Here is a 19,007-nt window from a genome sequence, read left to right on the forward strand (position 1 = left end):
GAATTTGCTTTCCATAAAGAGCTTCCAAATTAAGTGAAAGTTGCTTCAGAATTCTCGAGAACAAGATAGAAGGGCAAAGAAAGCCTCTTAACTTACTAATTAGATTCATGTTCTTATCCACATTTCCTATGTGCCTTAAAAGAAATGTGTCTCTCATTACGTTTCTGTGCCTCTAATGACTCTATCCATGTAGTAAAAGGAATATATGTCAGAAATGCCCTACACATGCAACTGTCCCCATCTGAGACCAGAAGAACACTGTTGATGGCTGAGGTCTTTGGGCCTCCCTCTCACCCCTTCCACCCCTGGTCACTGTTAATTCCTTGGAACGAAATATAACCAACTCTCAAGAGAAACAATAACTCTAGTTCTAGAGAAGCTCAATCATATAAATCTCATTTTTAAAGTTAAGTCATTGATATCACTTTTAGTCTCAACCTTACTCTTCCCTATATCACAATTTTTAAAAATTTATCTCAGTCGGGGTTCCTGGGTAGCTCAGTCTGTTAAGTGTCTGACTCTGGATTTTGGCTCAGGTCATTATCTCAGGGTCATGCTGGGCATGGAGCCTGTTTTGGATTCTCTCTCTCCCTCTGTCCGTCCCACCCCACTTGCACTCTTTCTCTTTCGTTCTCTAAAAGAAAAAAAAATTATCTCAGTCTGTGACTTATATGGAAGGAATTATCCACAAAGTCCTTTTCTCTAGTTAAGGTCAGGAGTGACAAGTGGTCTCCAAACACTCTAGCTCTAATTTTCAGTATGTTCCAGAGATGTATGCTGCCAGTTTAAGGAGGAAAAGGATGTGTCTTCTTCACATTGGCCCAAAATAAAATGGGTTGGCAATCAGTTGAGTTGTGAGAAAAGAAACAGACTATCAAACGCCATCACAATATAAAGGATGTTATCTAAAAATTAAGATAAATGCATCTGACTAATGTCTCTTTAATAACAAAGCTATTCCTATATTCTGATTTTTTTTGTTGTTAAGAGGTAACTAGAAGTTTAAATTTACATTATGATTACAGCCTTTCTTTTATAAGTTGAAGCACATTACTTTGGTCCATTGAGCAAACTCATTCTTATTCGTTGCCTTTTAAAGTTGACATTTAACTTCCACAGCTGTACAGTTGGCAAGGAGCAAAAGAATATTTAATATTAAAGAGAGAAGATTCTAAAACATCACAGCATTCTATGGTATGGAACACACTGTAATTAGTATACATTAACTGAAAAAAGAAATTACATATGGAATTAGTGAAGGAAAAGGTGCTCATGTATTTATTTCCTTGCTAATATGCAATCAAATAAGACAAATAATTCAGCAATTCAAACTAATAAAGGACTGATTTTCTAAAAGATTATGTCTTCTAGTGCATTCACCAGAATAGAACTCAGAACAACTTTTGGTTCTACAGGTCTTGAAGCCCTAAATCAAATAAGCTAGGAAACAGCAATATACCTCTCTTTCATTAGAATTTTGTATTCCAGGGCACCTGGGTGGCTCAGTCGGTTAAGCATCTACCCTTGGCTCAGGTCATGATCCCAGAATCCTGGGATCCAGTCCTGCATTGGGCTCCCTGCTCATCTCTGCCTTTCCCCCTCTGCTTGTTCTCTCTCTTTTGCAAAAATAAATAAAAATACTAAAAAAAAAAAAAAAAAAGAATTTTCTGTTCCACATCAGAAATAATCATTCATTCAAGAAACAGTTACTGTGCAATGGCTTCAGGCACTGGAGATAGAGCTGTAACAGTTTTGCCCTTTAGAGCATTGAGTTTAGCAAGAAAGATAAACAGGAATGCAAGTAATTGCAACCAAGATGAATAGTGTTAGGATGAAAGAAGCACACAGTGTCATGGACACCCACAAGGGCCCTACCAAGTCATGGGGGCTAGGAGTGACAGTAGGAAAGGAAGGTTCTCTGGAGGAGGTGACATTTCAGATGAGACTTGACAACTTCACAGGTAAGATTACAGGTACACATTGCATTTTGCTTCTTCAAAAAGCTCCACTAAAACCATATTACAGAGGCTTTAAAAAATAAACCTATAAGAATAAGGAGAACATGAAAAGGGTAACTGCTCCTCCTCTCTTCCAACAGGAAGCTAGAAATGTACTCACTAGAAAGGGTAAAAGAGAAAGTCATCGATCAACAACATGGTTCAGTGACCATACATAATGGAAAGATTAATATTGATGTCCCAGCAAAATCTCCTGCTCACTCCAAGAACACAGGCACCAGCCCTTCACCTGTCAGATGGTCAAGTAAGTGTGCTTCCTCAAGGGGAATGTGACCAGCCCAGGAGGAAAGACTACTGACACCAGGGCTTCTGGGGGGGCGGGGACAACAGACCCACCTAGATCCCTCCAGTAAAGCTCCAAGGCAGTTAGCTTCACTCTCAGTCTCTTAATCAGGAAAAGAAAAGCAAGGGTTGATTATCAGATATCTCAAGAAAGCCTCTAGTATGGAAGATAGATACCATACACTAAAAAAACCAAACAGAACAAAAAAGCATTTTGGAGGAAATAGAGAAAAAATTTAAGAAAAACAATCATTAACATCCCTAGACAGATATTACAGTTATGAAATTTAAAAAGGATCTTATAAAAACAGAAGAATTCAAAAAAACAAAAAACAAAAGAACTCAACAGTAGGGTTGAAGAAAGAGAGAGTAGATACTAAAGGCAAAAATAAAACAGAAAGACAAGAAAATTAGAGGACCAGACCAAGCAATTCAACATCCAAATAAAGGATTTCCAAAAAGAAAGAACACAGAAAATGGAAGGTATAAATCATCAATGAAGTAAATGAAGAACACTTCCCTGAATTGATAAGATAGGAGTTTCTAGACTCCTGAGTGTCTGGCCCAACTGACTTGCACAGCACTTATCATGTACACATCGATTACTGTTTTAACTATCTTATGTATATAAACTTGCTTAATCGTCATGGCAACCCCGGAACACGGATGCCTTTATAATTATCATTTTACAAATGAAGAAACTGAGGTACAAAATGGCTAGGCAACTTGCCCAAGATCACACAGCTGGTAAGAGGCAGTGCCAGGATCTGAAGGCAGGTAACATAGCCCCGGGACCCGTGACATGATACTACCATGCAGGAGGCAGCACCATTGTAAAATTTCAGAATACACTGCCGACAGTTCTATATGATCTTTTAAAACCAGGGGTAGCTATTCTTCCCACAGTGCACACAGGGCCTCATCCTCGACCAAGAGCCCAAGGGGAACCCCATGCAGACTCCCATTCCGACCTCCACACACAACTTTCTTCCCTCCGATACCCTGTCCTACAAATTTGAGTCACATCAGAAGCTCTAAATTCCTATTCCTGCTTCCCAGCTCAACAAGAATACTGCTTTACCCTTGGGCTCACCTCCCTGCACAAAGCCAAGAGAAGTATCCTCACAGAGTAAGTCAGGGGAGAATGAAATGCTCCCCTCTCATCTCAAGGAGCACAGTTGCTACCACCCAGTTGCTACCCAATACTTGACAACAGTTGCCTACTACGTTTTGCCCAGTTCTATAATTATGCATGCCAAGATAGTAAGTCTGAAACCAGTCCTTGTGTGCCTGAAGATATCTTTACTTGATCCTCCCATTTCAATAGTTCTAGGCTCAAAATTCTTTTCTATGAACACTTCAGTGTTATATTCTTGCAATCCAGTGTTGCTGTTGGAAAGTGAACATCAACTTGATTTTTATTATTTTCCCTATTTTTGCAACTCTTTCCTTTATTTCCCCAAATAATACAGCTTTAAATTCCTGTTCCATTTGTTCCATCAGGTCTGCTTCTTCTGGTATAGGTAGGTTGCCTATGTCCTGTCATTCTTCATGATACTTTTATTCTTTAGATGTGTCATGATATTTTTCAACTGGGACTTCATCAGTAGTATTCCTGAGACCATCGGTTGCCTCTGCTTTGATGACTACAAAGGTGGCCCATTGAAAAGAGAGGGTCAGCTGGTGTCTTCGCTGTGAGGGAGGGAGATCGAGTTAAGCGCCTCTACCGCAGGTCTCTGGGCTTAACTGCGCTTGTTTTCGTTGGCATTTCTTTCTCCTGTAGATGCACCACCTAGTTCCTCTGTATCCAAGACTGCTTTCTTGAACTGGAGTTGGGGGAGACAACTCCAGGCCCCACTGGCCATTGGAGCTGGCATTACAGATTTCAACACTAAGATCAGAGTTTCAGGGAGGTAGACTGTTGGTATCAAATCATCTATTAGGTAGGGCCCTGGTGTTTCATTTTCTGTCCTGGACTGAAAACAGCAGGCAAAGTCATTATAGAAAATCCAACTTTGAGCATATACTCCATGTTTGCAAACACAATAGACAAGACTCATTCAGCTCCTGTCTAAGCCTGCCTGACTGAGATCACAGCTCCCACCCTGGACTGGCCCAAGATTCCATCTAGAGACTTCCACCTTTGTCTTCTCTCTTCTCCCCTTTCCCATCTCCAGCCCTCTCCTCCACTAGCCCATCATTTTCTTTAGAGTTTCTCAAAATTTTGATACAGTTTTTAAGTCTACCTCTGGATTCGTTCTGCCTTTCCATGTCTTTGCTGGAATTTCCAGATTTCAGTGCCAGTGGAATGTTTTTTGCTCATCACTTTCATGGAAGCCAGAAGTCCACCCTCCTCAGGGATCACTCTGGGGATACTCCCTGTGGACCTTCCAGCCCAATTAGGTATGCTACAGCAGGCTGTGGGAGACATAGGCCAGGCTAGCCTCACAGGAGGAATCAATGTTAGGACCTGCACTGTTAGAACATCTGGCCAGAATTACCAGTGACTGTGAGATGGGGTGGGGCATTTTCATTTAAGACACTTCCCACCCTGACCCCAGGCAAACTGCAAAGTAGCTTAGTTCTAATGCCAGACATTTCTCAAAGGAAGCAAAACATCCAAATTTCTGGGAATGATGCATGCATCTATATCCTACATAGTGCACAACCCGATACTTAGAATTTTATCATGCTTGTAAGTACCTATATTTCCATATCACTTATCTATATATCATTACAGAAATTAGGAAAGTTTGTCTTCTTTAGAAAGATGAGTGGAAGACAAATTTCTTTTGTATGGTAAAAGTCATGCTGCTCCAAAATAAATACATTTCTTTTATCAGTAAAAAATAGCAGTTTCCTGCTCTACAGTCAACTCTCATTATTCATAGTAATGTTCTATAAAGTTGCTGCAAACACTGAATTAGCAAATACTGAACCATTGCTCTTAGGGGAAACAGGAGATTAGGTTCCTGAGAGCCTCTGCCCACAACATTTTCATCAAACAATCAGTACATCATATGGTTTTATGCATGCTTCTGTTTAAAGACATTTTAATATATATTGTTATTCATTAACAATGAACATAGCCAACAGCATTATAACTCATGCCTGAAGTAAGCTTATCTAACGTATTTTCTCCATAAGTCACATCACAGTCTTCTTGTGCTTGGGACATTAGACAGTGCTTTAACATTATACTCACGAGCCATTTCAAACAGCAAAATCATCAACAAAAAGCACCCAAAAGAATGCAAAAATCATGGCACTAAATAGACCATGAAAATGACACTCGTGTACAGTATGAGAGCTGAAATGAGAAGGCAGAGCCGTGCTTTGTTCCACCTCAGCTGGAACTGTGCACATCGGGTGGCTCAAATTTTTCACCACTCTATGCGTATCCATGAATGACTCACCCTAAATACTGATTGGGGGGTAACAAATAAATTTTAGCAAGTAGGAGAATTTGCAAATATGGAATCTTGAATAATGAGGATTGATGATATTATTGGTGCTTGTATAATTATGGGGAAAAAACCTTTTGTTAAAAGAAAGGAGTCTGTAAAATGCCTTGTAAAGGGTATTTTGTTGACCTTGGTATACCCCTCACCCTCTCACCTCCACAAACAAACCTTGATTAACTAAGAAATGTTTTGTGCAATCTGCAGCAGTTTAGAGTCTACTAACATTTTATGCCGATCTGGTGGGTGTCTAGTAAATAGAGCTCCAAAGCCTGTAGCAGGTAATCCAGTGTCCCTGGAAACAAGACAATAATTTTTAGAAAACATGTCAGACTGACATTTATAAACTTTCAAAGTCATACAAAACTAATTTGGGACTGAATTTTTTTATCCTTTTTTTTATTTTTCATTTTTTATTTTAATACCAGTGTAGTTAACATACAGTGTTATATCAGTTTCAGGTGTACAATAGTGACTCAGCAGTTCCGTACAAAGAAAGTACTATTTAGACTGCAGTTGACTAATAATCTAGTTATTCAGGCTGCTAAGACAGGGAGTGATAGTAGTAAAAATATGGCGTTAGGTAGGACTGATCAAACAAATAATGGTGCTTGGCATTGAGAAATGGCTTGTGGTTTTATATTAATAATTATAGTAATAAAATTGATAGTACCTATAATTGAAGATATACCTGTTAAATATGGGGGGAAAGTAGGTCAACAGAAGCTCCTGTGTGAACGAGGTTACCAGCTGGAGGTGGGTACAGTTCAACTTGCTCAAGCAATAACAAGTCAAGCACTGCTTCAACTGTTGATTATGTGAGCAAGAATAACCATGACGGTGCGAGTAGTCAGAAACTGATTTACTTGAGAAAATGCTATATCGGGGTGGGGGGGCGCCTGGGTGGCTCAGTTGTTAAGTGTCTGCCTTCGGTTCAGATCATGACCCCAGGGTCCTGGGATCGAGACCTGCATCAGGCTCCCTGCTCCGCGGGAGGCCTGCTTCTCCCTCTCCCACTCCCCCTGCTTGTGTTCCTGCTCTTGCTATCTCTCTCTCTGTCAAATAAATATATAAATAATCTTTTAAAAAAAAAGAAAGAAAAGAAAATGCTATATCAGGAGCACCAGTTATTAACGGGATTGGTCAGTTTCTGAATCCTCCCTCCAATTATAACTTGTATAACCATGAAGAAAATTATTACAAATGCATGGGTGGTTACAGCTGGGGCTGAATTTTTATGATAGTTTCTTAAAGGTTATTCATGTTTGCAACTTTCATGCACTTTGCAAAATAAAATGTCCCGACAAGTAAATGAAAAATTCAGCATTTTGTCATTGTTTTGACTGCATTTTCCAACAATTACAACACAAGACAGGATGAATGGACTTTTCCATGGAAAGACACTGTGCTAAGCTGCAGGACTACAGATATGAATAAGAAACAGTTCCTACTCTCTAGGAACTATTTCAGGGGAAACACACATACATATAAATAACTAGAATGTAAGTCCAACTGTTATACAGAACATGCTAAACAAAATGCTCAGAGGGCAAGAATATAAGAGCAATTAATCCTGATCAATGATGGTTTACCCTAATTCTTACTGCTTGTCAGGCAATATTTCTATGTACATTTCATACTTCTTTTCACCTAAACTTCAGAGCAACCTATGAAGTAGATACTTTTATAATTCCCATTATATAGGTTGACAAGCTGAAGATTATAGACACTACTTCACAAGTAAATTGCGGAGTTGGTGTTCAAACCCAAATAGTCAGAACACTGACCAGAAAGAAATGCATATAGAGGAGGTAACATTTTAACTGGACCCAGAATGGGTAATGCTGATTGGCAAACAATTGAGGGAAAGAGAATTCCAGAGAGAGGGAATGGCATGAACAGAAAGCATGGAAGCTTGAGATATGTTCATTGTGATTGATGTGGTCCAGTAACGTGTAGCTGGGGCCACTACACCTCCTCATTACTCATACAAATCCCTTCCTGCATGTGTATGTTCTGTAAGCAAAGGAAAGTAGTAAGAATACCTTTCAATAATCCCAGAACTCATTGTCTTGTCATTCAATAAAGCCTTTCTCTTTGTTTTAGCCAATTCTCTGTTTAAATAAACTTGTGCCATCTGTTCATGTGTTTCAGATATCCAAATCTGGAAAAAAAAAAATGGAAGCCACATATAAGAAAAACACATACATTGCCAAAAATGGTCAGTTACTAAAATATTTTCTGAAATACATTCTGATTTTAATTATTGATGCTGTTGACATTAAAAAATAAGTACCATCTCATAGCAGTTCAACTATTTCATCGTAAATATGTGAAAATGGCAATTCCTTACTATGTGTTATTGGAAAATAAAAAATCAAATTGGTTGTTTCTATGAAATGCATTCAACTAAATACTAACTCTATGTGCTTTCTACTTTCTTCTCAAGGTTAGTATATTTTAATTTCCCTAAGGAAGAAAATGTTTGTAGCAATCACTCTGTAAATCACATCAGACTCAGATACCAGCACCATCACCACCATCATCCATTCTCCATCAGAGGATTACTCAATAAATTACCAAGCACTTATTACTATGAGAAAGACCTGCAAATTGTAAGATGTACTCAAACCAATTGAAGCAGCATCATGAGTAACATTTAGGGCATCTTACAAACAATGGATGCAGAGGATTCAATATTTTTTTCCATTCCAAACTCTAGAAGATCATGAATGTGGAGGTTCACAGAAGAGAAGCAGAACTCACCACTACCAAGAAAACCCATTACTTTCTCCAAACCTGAAGACATCCAATGAAGCCCTAGTCACATTAATCCCACCAGATTTTGTTCAAAAAAAAAAAAAAAAAAAAAGGAAGAAAAAGAAACCTCTGTTTAGATATTTGGAGACTTTAACTGAAAAATATCATAGCTATAGTCAAACACCTTTGGTCCACTTCAGGTTGGTATAATAAAGCTCTGCTATAACTAGGAAACTATCCTACTCAAAGCAATTTTAACTATAATCTCTGGCCCTGGTTCCCTGGTCTACTCCATGGCTCTGTAGATCTTTGGCTTCTCTGACCACTGCTCTCTGAGACTTCAACCTCCTGAATCACCAGCCACCCAGCCCAATTTGCCAGCTTTGACTCCTATACCCTTTGCTCAACTACTCTTCCTCATAGATTCCCAGGTTCACAAGTCAATGGTAAGAGACACTGTATTGAGCTTCATATTATACACTTTAACAAAAAATAAGACATTTCTTTTGGGAAAAAATTACTAGGCACCATTTTCATGTGTAAAATTGATCCAAAGGCACCCGTCAGTGCCTTCCACAGGCTAATCCCAACAGAAAGCCAGAGGGCAAGGAAGATCACTGAAGCTGTCCATAAAGGTCAGCCTCCGTGGCAAAGAGCAGGGTTGAGACGGGGGTAAAGTAGATCTGGAGGGAGAAAGGAAAAACACTTGGCATAGTTTATCTTCATTTTAAGGAAGAAAAATTGAGGCTGAAACAGAATAAGCAAGGCCCAGGTAAACCAGCGCGAAAGTAGAAGTTCCACAATTTAAAATGTTGCAGCCTAACCCATTCATTCATCAATCCAAATCTATGAAGTGCCAGGCTAGTGTAGTAAACAAACTCCAGAGGCTCCACTGACTAGAGTTTAGTGAGTTGCAGTAAATCATGGGGATAATGGTAATGACAACAGCACATGGCTAGACACTATTCTAAATGTCTTCACATTAAATGCTCATGAAAACTCTACTATTCTCGCTTCACACCTGAGGAAATAAAGACATGGAAAGTTTCAGACTCTTGATCAAAGTTACAACCTACTAAGTGGTGGAGCCAAGAATGAAAGAGAAGCCATCTGTCTCCAGGACCCACTCTTAACCTCTATTTCCTGTTATCAGGGGCAAATGTCCCTCAAGTTGAGACCTCCCATATTTATCAGTATTAGAACCCCAAAATTTTAGCTAGGGACCTGGTATTTCAGACTACATTTTCTAGTCTCCTTTATTTTTTTTAAATGTTTAAAGTTTTTATTTAAATTCCAGTTAGTTAACATACAGTGTAATATTAGCTTCAGGTATACAATATAGAGATTCAATCCTCCATACAACACCCAGTGCTTATCACAGCAAGTTCAGTTCTAGTTTCCTTTATACTTAAACATGACGAGTGACTGGTTCTGAACAACAAGGCATAAATGGAAGTAATTTATACAACCTCCAGGAAAGGTCCCGCTTCTGTTTTTCTTTTCCTCCTGCATGAAATGTGGACATAATGACAGGTTTCTGGCAGCCATCTTGGGCTCTGCACAGGGATGGCAGGGTAGAAAGCTGGAAGGAGTAGGTTTCTGACAAACTTCCATACCAGTCCTGACCTGCTATCATCCACACTTTTTACATGAAAGAATAAAACCTTATGTGAAGAGCCACTGTTGATTTCTGGTTTCTGTTGCATGTGGGCAAACCAAACCCAAACCATTTTAATGTGAAAAATCACTTTGGTCTAGCAATGTTCATAACCTGACATAAGGGTGGATAATTTATAAAAGCACTAGCATATGTTTAAAAGTCTTTTGGGAGATACAGATATATATATATATATATATCACAAACTGGAGATTGGCAATTTGGTATGTGAGGTTGCTAAATTAACACAGCACAAACTTGCTGGATAATCACTAAAATTTCCATTAAATTTGCATAATAAGTTCTAGGTTGAGTCAAATGGTAATATAAAAAATATCTAATGTGTGTTTAGGAAGTTCACTTCATAACATCATTCTTATTCCCCACTTTCCTGAGTATCCATTTTTCTTAAAGTCTCAATTTCTAATCTTCCAAGATGAACTCTTCCTATATGTGTGGCATTTAAGAAATCCCAGTAGTAGAACAGTAACTGTTAACTGGGTAACTGGTACAGGGAAAGAGAAAGTCATTTATAACTTCCCCTCAAGTTCCACATTTGAGGGTAACCAGACTCTTTCTGCTGAGGATGACTGACCCCCAGAAGAATCTCTCTTGGAAAGATTCATTTTAGTTGATTGCTAATTGACATTTCTTTCTTGTGTTGCTTATAGGGTTCCCAGAAAGCAGACTCCTCTGACCCATACTTTAGGAAGTGCAGATACTTTGCAAGTCAAGTTCCCTCTGTGATGCCACAGGCTGTTTCAGGAATAAGTCTGACCTCAGTCAACCAAGTTCCCCAACTTCAGGGTAACAGTTATTCAAATTCCCTAAGGCCCCACACTACAGCAGGAAGTAGCTTATCCCATGGGGAAAGGAGGGGTGGAACTCAACATATAAGTTCTCTCTAAAGGACTCCTCCAAATTCCAAATACTCTCAGCCAGGTCTCTTCAATTTCAACCTTTTCTTTCTTTTTTTTTTATCTTCAAGGTGTATGAGAGACCAAGAGGCTTGGAATCAATTACCGCCCAAATGCTTTGCATGTTCTATGTGACAGATTTGGCACCTCACTTTGGAATAAAGAACTTGGCATCTATCATCTTAGATCTTCAGTCATAACTGAAGAGTTTTATTTTACCTGTTAAGTAGCACTTCCCCTACCAATTGTAGCTTTTTTGTACCTTTGCCAAAAGGTCATCATCATCATCAACAAGCAATACCAAGACTTCATAAAAAGTCTTTATCTTTAAAAAGGGATGATTCTTATTTCTCAGCAGTTTTGCTCTTGGAAATTCTGGTTCTATTTTCATGTCTAGGAGAACTCAGTAGTAGTTCCCTACAGAGATTATTTAAAGGATCTCAGAGAATCAGTGAGGCTCCCTCCCCATCATTATTTTGAACAACTGGGACACACGGGGTATGATCAGAAAAATAATTTCATTCTTTTTTTTTTTTACTACCTCTTCTATCTTTTCTTATAATCACCTCAGATAACAAAACAAATCACCTCAGATAACAAAACAAAAACAGTCTCACTTAAGTAATGAATGTTGGTAGAATAATCACAAGAGGGCCTTTTAGTTGTCTTGTGATCTGAGGGAAGGAAAGAACAGAGCAAGTGAAGAACTTAGAAAATCAGCCAACCCTCCCCACATAGACAGACTTCCCTGGCCTGGAGCAGTCTAGCTGGAGGAAGAGAAAATCTTTCACCTTAAATGAAATTCATCATTTTGATGAGATACTTTAATTACTGAAATGGGACCAACAGACTTGTTATGATCAGAGAGTGACCATAAAAATTATAAAATCTGCATAACATTTTATCCAGGGGTACAGAAAAGAACTCACTCCACGAAGCAGGGTGAATAGACAGCGGAGACAAAGAATACAGGTGTGTGTGTGATTGCGTCTTTTGAGTGCCATTTGTTCAACATAACAGTGCACATGCTTTGGGAAACTGATATACTGAAAAATTAAAATCTGATTTCTCTAAGAGTTAAATGAGGCATGATTATTGCTATAGAAAAAGAATTATGAAGGCGAGTGACAGGATCAAAATGGCAGACACTGACATTCATTCCTGTCCCAGATCCCTAAAAATGACAGAGCAGATACACACTTGAATCAATAAACCCAGAGCTGCATCAGTAGACATGGAAAGTACACTCAGTTGGCCTAAATTTATACAGAATTCCTGAAACAGAAGAGGCAGGTGCACTTGTGCTGATGTTAGAAAAGACGATCCAAAGTAGATCCACGAGAGGATGCTGGAACTGGTGGCATCAACTCCAAGCTCAGAGATGATAGAAACCTGAAGCAAGAGGAGACCCTGACTCCATCACCCACTCGCCCCAAACATCTTCCTTTTTCCTGGCTTAAGCAGTTCTCCTCCAGTGGCATTTAAAATTATTCCATCTACAAAAATTTGATCCATATGCCTCTTTCAGGTACTTAGATCTGAATGCAAGAAGCATCTGTAAGTATAGTCTTATGATCAAAACACTATTCTACAATGTCAATCAAAGAAAAAAAAAACACCTGAACCAATTAAGTAAAAGATAATTGAATTTCTGAGATCTGGTATAATTATATCCCTTTATATCCATTTTAGGGTCATTAGTTTTTAAATGTCATATTTTCATCCACTAAAATAGCTCATATTTGAGACTTGCTTGGCTATCTTTTACCGATTCATAAAAAGAATGTTAGCACACTTTTGTACCATTCATTTATTTACCATTTTAACGTCCAAAATGACTGTAATGCTATTAATACTAGTATTGGCCTAATTTGCTCATCCACGTTGTCCTGTTAGGTCCAGAAATGCCTCGGCACTGATCCATTAGCCGTATAAGAAAAATCTGTTTAGTAAAATCACGCATGGTTTTCCTTGTTCCTTTATGTCTGATACGTTCTCACCTTCTATGAGACAGCATCAAATGTACTCTGTACTTAATTATTAGCAGTTTTGAGGAAGTTTCCTTCCTCAAAAGCAGCCTTACATACTGATCATGACAGAGGTAGTGTTCTGAGGATTCTTGGGTGAGGGACTTTACAAAGGAAGCAACCACGAGAGAAGAGCTCCTGAACATTTTAGTTTGCATGGGACTCACTCTGGTATAGTTAAGCAGCATCTGAATAAAGTTTAAATAAAATACCAAGACAAAATGCTATAGTTTAAAATATTATTTTCCATAAATTGCTTAGACTCATTAAACAATCAGAGAAAGTCAGTGGCTTGAATGAGTGCTTGTCTGGGAAACTGCATCCTATGTGCTCTCCTGAAGCCAGAAGGACCACTGGGGTAGGAATTCAATTATGGCACCACTGAAACCTGCCTGGTATGTTTCCAAATTTCACCAACTAATGGTTCCTTTAGATTCAGCTCAGGAGCTTCGCTGTGGCCACCTCCACTAGGAAACCATCCCTGATCCTCTCCTCAACCCATTTCAGTTCAGGTGTCCCTCTCCACATCTTGATCTTCTTCCTATCATAGCATCCATCATATACTTTGTCACTGTGGTTGTACACCTGCACTTTCCCCACAAGCCTGTGAGTTCCTGATGTACAGAGACCTTGTTTTGAATTGTTTCTTACCACAGCACTTAGCAAAATAATAGGGCCTCAATATGTATTTGTGGAATATAGTCCTTTTTCCTTCTTTCCTCCCTCCATTTTTTCTTCCCTTCCTTCCTTCTTGCCTTTTCTTCTTTCTTTGTCTCTTTCCTTATTTCTTTCCTTCATTCCTTCCTTCCACAAGTATTTATTGAGGACCCACTCTGGACCAGGCACCATTGTGGGAACTGGAGATACAGCAGAGAACAAAACAAACCAAAGTCCCTTCTCTCATGGAGCTAGTATTCTAGTCAAGAGACATGTGCAATTAACAACTAAAGAAGTCTTAAGTATATCCAGTGATTTAAATGCCATGAAGAAAACTAAAGTAAGGAAAGGGGATAGGGAGGGATGATGTGAATGGGCTGCTCTTTTTTACACAAATGGGCAACTAGCTCACTGAACAAGTGGGACTTGTAAGTAGGTACAAACAGAAAACAAATCCGTTCTTCCTCTATCACTGCCTATCCACAGATATTTGGAGAGGCGAATTCTTTTTTATGCTCCTTGATAAAATACAGGACAATTGCCAGGACCTGTATGTCCACTCTCAGATAATACAAACATCTTCTGGCTACTTTTGTCCCAAGAGAAGTCTCACTGAGGTAAGTATAATCCCCAGTACCATGTAGTAGCCAAAACTTCATTTGAAATGAAAGACTCATTCCTGTCGTTTAGGTCAGCTTTGGCCTGGCATACCTCAGTGGGAAAAGCAGGCACAGTTGGCTTCTTCTCAACTGTCCCCCTTAAACTTCTTCCCTACTCCTCAATTCCCTCTGGCTTCTTGAGGGTTTAAGATGTGGGATACGAGGAAGGAGAGAGGCAAATGCAAGAAAGGTAGAAGTACACTCTTGTTTTGGTTTTCTCTGGGCATGTCTGATGTCTGATCCTCTCTGGCACTGATGGATGTTCAAAGCTGACTTTTTTAGAATGTTCTGTATTTGTTGAGATCCCTTCTGGAAACATTCAATGGTTATGTTCCATGACACAGGATGGCATTGTCTGGACTTAACTGTCCTGCCTCAGCCCCTGGGAATCCAGTCACTGTCCCTCCCATCCCTACATGAGAGGCTCTTGGGCAGGTTCTAAAATGGCTGTCATATTTCTCTTCTACATCTGATCCCCCAAAGCCACCTCTGGGCCTGAGTACTCAATAATCCTTGTCTCACCAATGATGTACATGTAGCTAGTTCCCCTCTTTCTGCTCTGCTGCTTTGGAAAGATCACCAGCGCCTCATATCTATAACTTCACTTAGGCACCCTTCCCCAGGCAGATGAGATTCGCAGTACGCCTTTTCCAAAGCCCTGTTTCTACTCTCAAACTCTTCTTTTGGTTTCTTGGATTTCAATCCTCTTATATCCTTCATGTGAGTACTGACCTAAGGGCACCATCTTCGAGGGTCTCACCTAAGTGGCCTAATATTTCACTTTGGCACATGGGACTATGGATTTGTTTGTGGCCTTTTGGAGTCTCAGCCAAAATAAAGACAAAGAAAGGCCTATTTAAAATCCTGTTACAAATAAACAATGCTCACATTAGCCCCAGTAGCAGCATTTAAGGGCAAGGAGAACTTCATACAGTGGAATAGAAATACTGATGGTCAAAAAAAAGCAACCACTCAGCAGCATTACTGCAAAAATCCAAAAATGCTAAGACATGTAGGAGAGGAAACAGATGGAATGGGGCTAGCTAGCATGTTTGTGGACATAATTCAGGAAACAAGACAGAGGTTATAGATAAGACATAAGAAACCAATGCCCCAACACACGCCCAAGCCAGAGCAAAAAAAAAAAGTCAGGTTCATTTTCTGCAAGGAGGATGCAGTGTTTGGGGGGTAAAAAGGCCGCTAGGCTGGGAGTGGAAACACTTGGCACTCCAAGAGACAGGTTGAGAGGTATTTAAGATCTTAGACTCTGGAACCAGAGGGTAAAAATAGATTTTAATTTTTAATGCACTTTCTTGCTGTTTGACTTTGAACAAGTGATCGAGCTTCACCTGGCCTCGGTTTCCTCATTTACACAATGTGGTCACTTAGAGTGCTAGCCTGAAGAGTTGTCCAGAGGATGAAATGAGGCACTGTTCATGTAACCATCTTATTGAATTGATCCTATCCCATCAGTAGGATGCAATCATGAAGCAACTTCATTTTAATCAAGCTGCCTCTTCCATCCATGGCTAGTTCTTCCTTTCGCTTAATGGAAACTTTATGCAAGTCCCATAACTTTTCTAGGCCCCTCAATCTTGAGAAGGATCTCATTTTAGTTATTAAATTTTCCAGTCCAGTGAAATCATCAAAATTGCTAACTGTATTAGATTTAAGCTTCTCACCTTCCCAGCTGGGTGCTGCTTTAGGCGTGGAATCCTGCAGCCGGTGGGCCTTGCTGTTTCACAAGTGTCAGACACCTGGACCCTAAGCCCTCTAAGTTCCAGGATACACATATTAATTTCTCTTATTTCCTTGAAACACCTCTCACCTGAGGAAGAAGGGACATGCATCCCACAATGAAATAAATCCTTGAACTCTAGTCTTCACGGACATAATCACTCATACTGGCCTAACCTAGTTTAGAATATCTTAGCAGGTCCTGCCTGGATGGTCTAGCATCTTGCTTTAGGATGTGTGTTTTTCACCAACTATTGAGAGTATTCTAGTATTTAGGTCTCTATCAAAACTCTGTGGCAAGAAGAAGAACTCAACCATCCTTCTGCTACATCTAACATCACACCTGACATATGAAAATATGAAGTCTCTGTGTATCCCCCTCTTTTTAATTCCTGGGACCTTGGGTGAATCATTTAAGATCAGTGGGTCTGGGTTTAGAACTGGAATAATAATATCTTTCTTGTCAATTTTATAACTTTGTTGAGAAGTGCAAGAAACAAGATGGGTAAACAAGTGCTTTATACACAAAAAGTCTAGAAAAATGTAACTTACTCTTAGGATAGAGAATAGCAATTTTGTCAGAAATAGTTGACCCCTTGATCTATTTTCATTCCTATCTAATATATCTGTAAACCTGGAACAATAAGGAAAGATTTCAATGACCACGAACAAAAGTCACAGAGAAGGCAAATATTATCTTATTTCTACAACCTCTATTAGACCTGAGTCTTGACTGCTGTAATGTGTATAATGTACAGAATGAAAGTTTGAGGTTCCTCCATCTCACAGTTCACTTCATCTAACTTCCTCCTATAACCCAGAGACCAAGAACATTTTCCTTTGGAACTCAAAAATAAGTGTTTTTTTTTTATTTTTTTTTATAGATTTTATTTATTTATTTGAGAGAGAGAATGAGATAGAGAGAGAGCACGAGAGGGAAGAGGGTCAGAGGGAGAAGCAGACTCCCCGCTAAGCAGGGAGCCCGATGTGGGACTCGATCCTGGGACTCCAGGATCATGACCTGAGCCAAAGGCAGTCGCTTAACCAACTGAGCCACCCAGGCGCCCAATAAGTGTTTTTTTTTAAGAGTCAAAGATGCTACGTGCATGCCAGGAAATGTGTGCTTTGCCTCACTTGCTCTTGTCCTGACCACACAGCCCCATGGCTCAAGAAAGCAAGGCCAAGCTGGGTTTGGTGGGGCAGGGCAGAGTGGCTACCAACAGAACTGAGCACCAGACTTGGGAACCCCTCCATGCGCTGGCTAGTGACCAAAAAGGCAGCCTGGTGTAGAGGCAAGAGGCCAATGTGGAAACTGAGGAAACCATCAGAATGCCCTTGAGATTTGAGCTGTAGGGCAAAAAGACACTGAGCAGCACAAAATCAGGACGTCAATGAGACACTGGTGTGTGTGTGTGTGTGTGTGTGTGTGTGTGTGTAAGAGAGAGAAAGAGAGGAGGGGGGAGGATGTCTTGCTTTAGAGATGTCTTGGTTCCTGTAAGTGTCCTTGATTCCATTTCCAGGCAGCTGCATCTTTATAATAAATGTCCATTTTTCTGGCTATCCTTATTATTCTCTATCCATTGTTAACTATAAAAGGCAGGAAGAAACAAGCATGAGCCCTGCCAGGCTAATTCATTCCCATCACCCTGGAGAACTGAGAATCTTCTAGACCCATGTCCAACATAGAATTATGGATCTTCCTTGGCTTGCTCTATTTCAAAATGGCCCTGCCTTTGGGGGCAGAGTGTGATACAAACCTAGTCTTCTCAACACATTTGCACCTGCCCTAGTCAAATTACCAGCTCTTCAGCCCAAAAGTCATCCCATAAGGCCGAACTGAGTCTTCAAAGAGCCCAAAGTTCTTGACACTGTAGGACACAAGATTTGGGGGTCTCTGGAGAGGTGAGCTCCCGCCTTACACCAATTGGGCAGGCACCTAAATAGCCAAGGAGTAACCCATTCATGACACTTCAAACAGGAAGTACTCGTGCAATGAATATTCCTTTTGGAACTGGGTCATACAAAAGTTAGGAGAATAATACTAGCGTGTTTTAATAACTCACAACTCTACTGCCTTACGACAAATACAAAGGACTTGAGATCAAAGAAATGGATTCAAAGTCACACTCTTCAACTCCCTAACTGGGGACTTTAAGTCACTTAACCTCTAGGAGTTTCTCCTCCTCTATAAAATAGAGAGAATACCACCTACGTTACAGGGTTATTGTGAAGATTAAAGGAGTCATGGAACAAAATGCTGTGGCTGCAGCAACAGCATCATAACAGCATGGATGATATCTTGAGCACTTGCTATGTGCCAGGCACTGAGTCAACCACTTTATTTGCTTTAGCTCATTTAATTTCTCCAACAACCTTATGACATGTGCACATTTTACAGGCAACATCATTGAAGCATCCAGTGACTAAGTCACCTGCCTAAGTACCCAACACAGCATGGAAGGGTGGCACCAACAAAGAGCTCCTCCCTTTATTTTTCCACGTTTCACTAGGAAGAAGATTCAAGATCTAAAGAAATCAGCAGCAACTACTTACTGGGGGTTCATCAGTTCCAAGTCGCCAATATGTTGAATTATACAGTTTTTTTATGTTTTCAGGACCCTCTATATCATAATCTTTTGGATAGGCTTCTCGGTCATGGTGCCTTGAAAAATAAATTAGAATCTGTTAAGGGGTTTAGCTTTTTTTTTTTTTTTATCATGTATTGCATTTAAAATTTTCAAAAAAATTATCCAATGAAAATTGATGGCATTTGTGACATTGTTTTAATTATTAATTCAGTGGATGTGGGATATATAAAGTATTTTCCATCTC

General features: G+C 39.6%; 1 protein-coding gene across 11 annotated transcripts in view; it reads right to left on the reverse strand.

Annotated features, from left to right (window-relative positions):
• Positions 1-19,007, reverse strand: part of CFAP95 (cilia and flagella associated protein 95) — a 248,679-nt gene that overhangs the window by 161,407 nt on the left and 68,265 nt on the right. For 7 of the 11 annotated variants that reach the window (XR_012374036.1, XM_025891460.2, XM_073878090.1 and 4 more), the window contains 3 exons: positions 18,729-18,837; positions 7,807-7,925; positions 5,988-6,056 (listed from right to left, as the gene is read on the reverse strand). Coding sequence is in view for 10 of the 11 variants with exons in the window: in XM_025891460.2 (XP_025747245.1) it covers positions 5,988-6,056; positions 7,807-7,925; positions 18,729-18,837 (297 nt within the window). In the remaining variant the exon portion in view is untranslated. Of the gene's footprint in view, positions 1-5,987; positions 6,057-7,806; positions 7,926-9,990; positions 10,056-18,728; positions 18,838-19,007 lie in introns of those variants that run through there. The other 4 variants (XM_073878093.1, XM_073878091.1, XM_025891464.2 and 1 more) reach the window with 2 other exon arrangements.

This window comes from Callorhinus ursinus, unplaced genomic scaffold, assembly GCF_003265705.2.
Source record: "Callorhinus ursinus isolate GAN/ISIS: 27379988/994484 unplaced genomic scaffold, GSC_fseal_2.0 scaffold28, whole genome shotgun sequence".
Classification (NCBI taxonomy): Eukaryota; Metazoa; Chordata; class Mammalia; order Carnivora; family Otariidae; genus Callorhinus; species Callorhinus ursinus.